Here is a 9153-nt window from a genome sequence, read left to right as displayed (position 1 = left end):
GAGGTTTATTGCGCACAAGATCGAGTTCGTTATTTGAAATTATTGCAGATATAACGTGCCGCGCAAAAAAAAAAAAAATACTGAAGAAAACGAATGCAAATTACGGGTTGCAAAATAAAATTGAAGAAAACGTTAAAGAAACAAGTTTTGTTATTTCAACAAAATTCCATTGATTTGAAGTGAGTGTGCAGTGTTAAGAGGCACGTATTCGATTATCGTTTTGTTGTTGCTGTTGCTGTTTTCTTACTACATGCACGCACGAACCCCAATACAAACGCAGAAAGCACTTTTGAAACAAGTCCAACAACAAAATTATTGACGAGCCCCAAACAACTACAATTGTACATAGTAGATAAGCCATAAACAGAAGTGAGAAGACTTTTCAGATAACCATTTATACACTCCAGCCTTATTGGATTTTGTGTGCTCTGTACTTCACACAACGCTCTCTCAGAACGCACCACACCTCCCGGTATATCTTATACCGTTACAGCAAACGCTCAAACGCTTATACGTACGAATATTAACTGTTATAACAGTATAACAGTGAAGCAGGTTAGTATTTGATATATATTAGTCAGTGTAAGCTTTAGCGCGTAAGCATTTATTTGCGTTTAGCGTGTATACCAGATATATACGTATATATGCATATATAGTATAGAAAATATTTTCTCCATTCTCTTTACCAGCATATACTAATTGACAATTTTGACCTTCAAGGTTCCTCTAAAGTACACGACAACATACTGAACTGAAACAGCAGCAAAGCGATTTGATTCCGAAGCAAGCGTTTAAACACAACGGATGGCAAGCGGGAAATAAACTAAAAATTTATACGCTTTCAGACATTGAATAACAGTTGTAGAAGGAAAATCAAGCATTCAGTTTGTGCATTTATGAAAATTGTTTTTAAACAAAAGAATACAGAATACAGAATACAAAGAGCTTTTAAATACGAAAAGTGTGAAAATTAAATAAAAACCAAAACCAAAACTAAAACTAAAAGAAAAACTTTTGCGAAAAATAAATTTGCAAATACTAAAATACTAAAATAAAAAACTGAAAACTGAAAGCTGCGAAAAGTGTAAAGTAAAAACTATAAACATAAAAAAGACAAAAAATAAAAGAGAAAAAAAAAACATTTTTTGGTATAAATAAATTTTTTTTTTGTGCGCAAAACTACAATTAGTAAAACTATATTAAAAATGGATAAAGATTTGAATGGCGCTATGCAAAACGTATCTATTAATAGTACCAATGGCTGTTGTAATGTCGCAACAAAGTCAACTGCAATGGCAAACAACAAAGTTCCCATTGATCACATCCAAAGCAACGGCACAAAATCTGTGAAGAATTGCATTTGCAACGAAAGCTGCCCCAACGCGACCAGAGACGAAACAGACAACGCTCGAATACTTAGCCACGCTGGTGTAAGTGCCAACGGCACCCCAGTCATTGCATCCAGTTTATCATATAAGTCAGTGCAAGCAACATCACCAACACCTGAAGAAATACCGCCTTACGCTAACGCAAGTGTAGCGGAAAAATACAAAATGGTTCACGAATTATGTCAGCAATTAATACTCACAGATGAGCAAATACTCGAACTCAACTATCGTATTTTGCACGAAGTCAAAAAAGGTTTACGTAAGGACACACACGACAAGGCGAATGTCAAGTGCTTCGTTACGTACGTACAAGATCTGCCAAATGGCAATGAACGTGGAAAATTCTTAGCACTTGACCTTGGCGGCACCAATTTCCGTGTATTGCTTATACAATTGAAAGAGGATCATGATTTTCAAATGGAATCACGCATATACGCAATTCCACAACATATAATGTTGGGTTCGGGTCAACAACTGTTCGATCACATTGCTGAATGTTTGGCCAATTTTATGTCTGAACACAATGTTTACAAGGAGCGGTTGCCTCTGGGTTTCACTTTTTCATTTCCGTTACTGCAGTTGGGCTTGACAAAAGGCCTACTCGTGACTTGGACAAAAGGTTTCGATTGTTCTGGTGTAGTGAATGAAGATGTTGTGCAATTATTAAAAGATGCTATAGCGCGGCGTGGAGATGTGCAGATCGATGTATGTGCTATACTAAATGATACCACTGGTACGCTCATGTCATGTGCATGGAAAAATCATAACTGCAAAATTGGTTTGATTGTTGGTACCGGCTGTAATGTTTGTTACGTTGAGCGTGTTGAGGAAGTTGAATTGTATGACGGTGAAGACAACGGCAAACCACATGTACTAATCAATACTGAATGGGGTGCCTTCGGCGATAATGGCGCACTTAACTTTGTGCGTACGGAATTCGATGAAGAAGTAGATTCACACTCAATCAATCCAGGTAAACAAGTGTTTGAGAAAATGATTTCCGGCATGTATATGGGTGAATTGGTACGATTGGTTATTGTAAAAATGGTTAAAGCTGGTGTGCTATTCCGAGGACAGAACTCTGATGTGCTGATGACACGCGGTCAATTCTTTACAAAATATGTATCAGAAATCGAAGCTGATGAGCCTGGCACATACACCAATTGCCGCCTAGTACTGGAGGAATTGGGTTTGAATAATGCCACAGATGACGATTGTGCCAACGTACGCTACATCTGCGAATGTGTGTCGAAACGTGCAGCGCATTTAGTTTCATGCGGCCTTGCCACTCTAATCAATAAAATGGATGAGCCCAGCGTAACTGTTGGTGTTGACGGCAGTGTATATCGATTCCATCCCAAATTCCACAATTTAATGGTAGAAAAAATTTCTCAGCTGGTGAAACCTGGCATTAGTTTTGATTTAATGTTGTCCGAAGATGGTTCAGGACGTGGTGCTGCGCTGGTAGCGGCCGTAGCCTGCAGAGAGGATAATGTGAAAAAGTAAGCAACAAAGTATAAAATTAATTAGAAAAATAGTTTATTTTAAAAATAGTTTCCTTCAAAAATTGAATATATTGTATGCTAAAAAAGAGAAAGAATTAATTTTAAGCAATTTTTAGGTATTGCGTCATGCTCTGAAAACTGATGATGAAAACTTGAATGCAAATCGTACAGTACGTACAGTACAGTACCATTCAAATTATTTACTCAAATTATTATTGATTGAAGAAGAATTTATTATAAATTAATTAATTACAAATCATTTTGAACTTATAAAAAATTGGTACTTATAGTTAAATTGATGAGAATGAACGTTTTTATTTTTAGCTGTAAAAGACATGTCCTTTAAGAATTGCTTGAAGCAAAATAAATGCCCTTTAGTAAATTTTACTTATGTAAGTGCAACGCACACACACTCACGTACAGAGGATATTTACATATGTAAATATGTAAAAACAATATTGTATTTGAGAGCATAGTACATAATTTTTTATAGCGAAAGAAAAAGTAAAAACTACTATTATTATTGTTATTATTTTTATTTTTCTTAGCTTTTAAGTTTTTAAGTTTTTTTTCTAATTTTTAAATTTTTACATTTACTAATTACAATTGTATGTACATAAATATTTTTTAGTTATATATAAACATAAATAAAGCATAGTACATAATTTTTTATTAAATAATTTTACTCTCTCTATATTGGCCTTAGATTTTACTTAATTGTTTTAAATGTTTTCATTTTGTTTTAATTGTATTTTATTATTTTGTAATAATAAAATGTAAGACGCAAATTAAAATAAAAACAACTGCAACAACAACAACAATAATAATAATAACAACAACTAAAAAAACAGTTGTGACAGAAAAACTAAACAAATTTTTATGTCTTTTTGTTGGTATGTTTGATTTTAATTAAATATATAAACATATATTTATGTATGTGAATTGTTTTTAATATGAGTGCTTAATTTTATTAGTAAAATTGTGTGTAAAAACTATATATAAAAAAAATTAATAACAATTTTAAAACTGAGAGAAGCAACTAAACTGTGTAAAAAAATGAAAATTGCGAACAACAACAAAAGTTCTTGTTTAACTTATGTATTTACACAAACGAGTATCATTATTACTATTTAAAATTATATAATATTGTTGAATTATATATATTTATATAATAAATGAAAAATTATATTTATATAGCATAATGAAAAAGTTGACTACTTAATAATAATTTAAATAAATTGTAAATTTTATTAAGCCAATAAGTATATGTTGATCATATTGATGATCGGAAAGTGAAGAAAACACTGAAAATATTACTTAAAAAGTAAAAACAGAAAAATTATTAATTATATACAAAAAACAAAAACTATACGCAATAAATTATTGAATTTAGTAAAAGTGTAATAAACAATATTAAAAACAAAGAATTTTCTAATTTTTTTTATCATTATTTCACCACATGCGAACCAGAAGCAACAAAAGTTGATTGAAAACGAACGTTTTTGAGAATTGAAGTTCCTTGAAAGAATAAAATAAAATTTCGTTTTTATTAAAAATTATTAAAAAATCGTCTAAAACACTACGTAAATACTGAAATTGATGACAATTAAAAGAAAAAAAAAACAATTTAAAAAGTATTAAGTTTTGCCATCAATTGCGATTGCCAGAACAGCCGATTGTTTAATAAACATTTTTTTTCTTAATTATAAAATTTACTTAAAAATTATTTATTCCATTAAGACAATAACAAAATCATACAAAAACATGGTAATTTTTTTAACAGTTTATACAGGGTCATATTAATATAGAATTTGTATAGATTGGTATAGTCAATTTGTAGCAATTTTATTTAATACATAAGAAGGGTTTCCTAGAGTCGAGATGATGTTATGAACTAAATTTTTTAATAAATCTAACGCCCTCCAACATGAATTCTGTTACATAGCTAATAGATATAGATACAAATAGCTATAGATATTATCTATATTATAGCTATAGATATTATCTATAGCTATTTGTATTTGTATTCTATAGATATTATCTATAGCTATTTGTACTTATTCAGTGTGGCCTTAAAAATGAATCCACCAAAATTAATACTTAAAACACAATTCACAGTGTCAAAGCCTATTTAGATATTATGTGATTATTATTACTAACTTTGATAATTAAAGATATTCAGTGTTTCATCAAAAACATAAAAAGATCATTCTTACAGGTCATCTTATTTGCTCTAAAACAAATTTTAGAGTCTTTAGATTAAAATTTTGACTCACATATCGTCGATTAAAGGCGTTATGGAAATAGTTTTTTTTTCAGATGAATTCTTTCGATATACAGCAGTTAATCGGAACTAAACTACTTCAACTATCTTGGTAAAGCGGCAATTACAATTGATTCGATTATTCATAAAATATCATATTAAATGATCTCATTTATATGATAATTAATTTAAGGGAAGCCAATGATCCATCTAATTAACGAATGCTAATTATTAATATAAATGTATATTTAAAAAATTATTCATTCAAAAAGAATTTTTCAAAGTAAACTCTTTGGATTTTACTATTAATAACTATAAATAAATTAAATAAATCAATATAAAGGGTAAAAAGTGTAAAAAGTGTAAATATATTCGCAAAGTAATCGTAACAATCACATTTATAGGAATTTTTGCAATTATAATTAAACGCTAAATTAAATATTAAATTTTTCTTGAGCAACAAAGAAAGGGAAAATCTATTTATGACAAGAGAAAACCTGACCAAATTTAAATGAATTCTAGTAATTATTATGTTATGCGAAGTGGTTTGTATTGAACAATTTGAGGTTGTTGCATAGAGAAGTACTTCCCTAGAGAAACGATAAACCCACAAATCTAAACCAAAATATAAAACTAGAATTAAATATTCACACTTAAAGCCACATGACTCGACTCGTATGTAAAATGTATCTTTTAAAATTTACAAATTTGATTTTTTATAGACTTAATTTATGCAACTTGTTTTAATAATAAAAAAATAAAAATAAAATGCATATAACATATACGATGTATACATATACGAAGAAAAACGTGAATCAAAGTGGAAAAAAGTTTTAATAAAATTTAAATAAACACGTTTTTTCTTCTCGTTAAAAATTTAAAAAATTTTTAATAATCAAGATTTTGATTTTATTTTAAATTCTTATCAAAAGCAAAAAGCGTATATAAAATATTTTTTACAGTCTGGTAGGAATATTGGCGGATTGCCTATGCTGTGACTAAGTAGGCACGAGTAAGCAGAACAGTTGATAGCTCGGTGCACTAAGAATATTTGAATGAGATAGTTTCATTTTATAATTTAAATTAAAAATGAATCCAAGTCTCATATTGCTTCGGATTACTTGTCTAGGCCTTGAAATAGTCGTAAAAAGTTCTATTAAATAATAATGGGGCGCGTAAATTTTTTTCAGAGTCAATGCATTATCAACGAGTCTCTTAATTAAACGCTGCTATTCAGCTCTTAATATACTCATACTCGTATTTTTATGCATATTTATATTACGAGTATTTAAATCGAATTAAATATTTTCTTGTTTTTAATCAAAAAAAAGTTCAGTTAAAGTCAAGTGATAATACATGGAACCTGTTTGAAGTGGACGGAATTGGTACTATTCAGCATGAAGCAGCGCTTATATGGCAACTCTTAATAGACAATTTATAGCTGAGATCTAAATGACTTGGAATTGTTTCATTCAAATGGTGTTTTTTTGTGCGAAAATTTCTTTTGACCTTTCAATTACCGACACATGGTATTCGGAAGACTCATGCTTCTGGCAATAAATTGATTTGTGTAGAAAAAAACACTTTAAATGATTTAAAAGCTGCTCGCCCTTCTCGCTCGACAAACTACTTTGAAAGCATATTTGCCAACTTAAATGGACTTGTAGCCCAAACATATTCATTCAAATTAATTTAAATAAACAATTTAAGACTTATACATATACGTATAAATTTAATTATTCTCAACACATTAAGGTTAAATTTTTAATAGACAATGAAAGGATGTTGCACTAAATGGAAGATGTTTTACAAGCATTTAAACTAAAGATTTCTTCGAATAAAGTTAAGTATAACTTCAATTACTTTATTATATAGGTTTTTTTCCATTCTGCTATTAACAATGTTTGTACAGAGTTGTATAACGTAAGCTACTGTAGTCAATTACTGTAGTCAACTACTGTAGTCAACTATTGTAGTCAACTACTGTAGTCAACTATTGTAGTCAACTAATGTAGTCAACTACTGTAGTCAACTATTGTAGTCAACTACTGTAGTCAACTATTGTAGTCAACTACTGTAGTCAACTACTGTAGTCAACTATTGTAGTAAACTATTGTAGTCAACTACAGTTAACTGCTGTAGTCGACTACTGTAGTCAAGTGTTGTAGTCAACTATTGTAGTCAACTATTGTAGTCAACTACTGTAGTCAACTATTGTATTCAGTTACTATAGTCAACTATTGTAGTTAACTACTGTAGACAACTATTGTAGTTAACTAATGTAGTCAACTATTGTAGTCAACTACTCTAATCAACTATTGTAGTCTACCAATGTAGTCAACTATTGTAGTCAACTACTGTAGTCAACTATTGTAGTCAACTATTGTAGTCAACTACTGTAGTCAACTATTGTAGTCAACTATTGTAGTCAACTACTGTAGTCAACTCTTGTAGTCAACTATTGCAGTCAACTATTGTAGTCAACTATTGCAGTCAACTACTGTAGTCAACTACTGTAGTCAACTATTGTAGTCAACTATTGCAGTTAATTACTGTAGTCAACTATTGTAGTCAACTACTGCAGTTAAGTGTTGAAGTCAACTACTGTAGTCAATTACTGTTATCAACTACTGTAATCAATTACTGTAATCAAACTATTGCAGTCTTCTACTGTAGTCAACTACTGTAGTCATCAATTGTAGTTAGCTACAAACTACCTTTGTATTGCAATCTTCTTAACTTAAACTTTAATAATAACAAGAAATAATAACATGATGATTAATGAAACTTTAATAAGTTCTATCACATGTTTCGATTATTCTTAAAGTCGCAATAAATTATATATTTATGAATAAATTTCAAATTTTTAACTTCTATTTGACTTACTACATATAAAATATATGAGCTCCTTTAGACAAAAAGATTTTATTAATTTTTATTATTGATTGTTTTACAATACTATACTATAATACCTCAAGTGGTCAGAATATATAATTTTTTTACTACATTAACAAACAATATTATAAACATTTGTATTTTTTAATTATACTTGGCCATAAAAATCCCAAAGGTTCTGTTTCATATAAAATAAATCACGTTTCAGATTTAAATGTTTATTATTTATTTTTAAAGTGATTAATTCTGTGAATTAATATAAAAATATTTACAAAAAAATCCCAAGAAAAATTATAAAGCAAATTATATACGTAGAATTGTTGTGTTTGACCGCAGATAAGTTGACAATTCAGTTTTCTTCTCACACTGAGGTTAATTTTGTTATTTATTTCGAATAATCTGAAAAAGTCATTAGAACAGATACAACAAATTTATTTGTTTTTAATTTAAAAAATGAATTATTTCTAAAATAGATTAAATTTCTTAAAAGTCTAGAATTTGAATGAATAACAAAAAAAAATTTTAGATTACTTTGTTGTAGTGTGAACAATAAATTAAAATAATGACTTCAATTTAATGGTTATATTCTATTGTTTACATTGCACTTAATTTATATTGTATTGAAATTATTAGAAAAATTACATTCATAAAATAAGCAATAAAAAATTTAATTTGATCAAATCAAGAACTCAGTAAAATGGTTAATATATTTCGCAAGACACACTTCCAATGACATGGCAATGTAAAAAGATGAGCTATCAATGCCCTTCACGGCTTCTTCGGTAAACAATGATACCGCTGTCAAAGCGCTCAGCTGACTAATGGGATTAAAGGACATTTTACTCGAAAACGAGGTGTTACAACTTAGGATAGTATGATCTCCAGTTTAGAGAACAAGTACTTAGGAATACTGATTAGTATACGGAAACCTATACAAAACATACGGAAATCTTAAAAATGCCAGATATTAGAAATAGGTATGTTCTTAGAAATATGAACTGAAAATCAATTTAATATATACTGTGATAGTGTGTATCCAAAGAACGTATTTTAGAGCGAACGAAATTTCTACGTATCTGGAACTCGATTCATCACACAATCT

General features: G+C 29.3%; 1 protein-coding gene across 2 annotated transcripts; it reads left to right on the top strand.

Moving 5' to 3' along the window:
* Positions 1 to 1134: 1134 nt before the first annotated feature.
* On the top strand, positions 1135 to 3396 carry LOC119671672 (hexokinase type 2). Of its 2 annotated transcripts, none has more exons than XM_038082416.1 (2): positions 1135 to 2890; positions 3218 to 3396. In XM_038082416.1, exons 1-2 carry the CDS (start codon positions 1206 to 1208, stop codon positions 3237 to 3239), a joined length of 1707 nt encoding a protein of 568 aa, XP_037938344.1. In that variant the 5' UTR covers positions 1135 to 1205; the 3' UTR covers positions 3240 to 3396. The 2 variants fall into 2 exon arrangements, with proteins under 2 accessions (XP_037938344.1, XP_037938345.1); XM_038082417.1 differs by having other exon boundaries at positions 3010 to 3396.
* Positions 3397 to 9153: the final 5757 nt, after the last annotated feature.

Source organism: Teleopsis dalmanni, chromosome 1 (assembly GCF_002237135.1).
Source record: "Teleopsis dalmanni isolate 2A chromosome 1, ASM223713v2, whole genome shotgun sequence".
NCBI classification, from domain to species: domain Eukaryota; kingdom Metazoa; phylum Arthropoda; class Insecta; order Diptera; family Diopsidae; genus Teleopsis; species Teleopsis dalmanni.
Note: the sequence above shows the minus strand (reverse complement) of the source record. Positions and strands in the feature narration are given on the sequence as shown.

Coding starts and splice junctions, on each gene's coding strand:
- LOC119671672 (XM_038082416.1), top strand. CDS start 1,206: ATGGATAAAGATTTGAATGGCGCTATGCAAAACGTATCTATTAATAGT. Junction 2,891..3,217: donor AGAGAGGATAATGTGAAAAA/GTAAGCAACAAA, acceptor TTTTATTTTTAG/CTGTAAAAGACATGTCCTTT.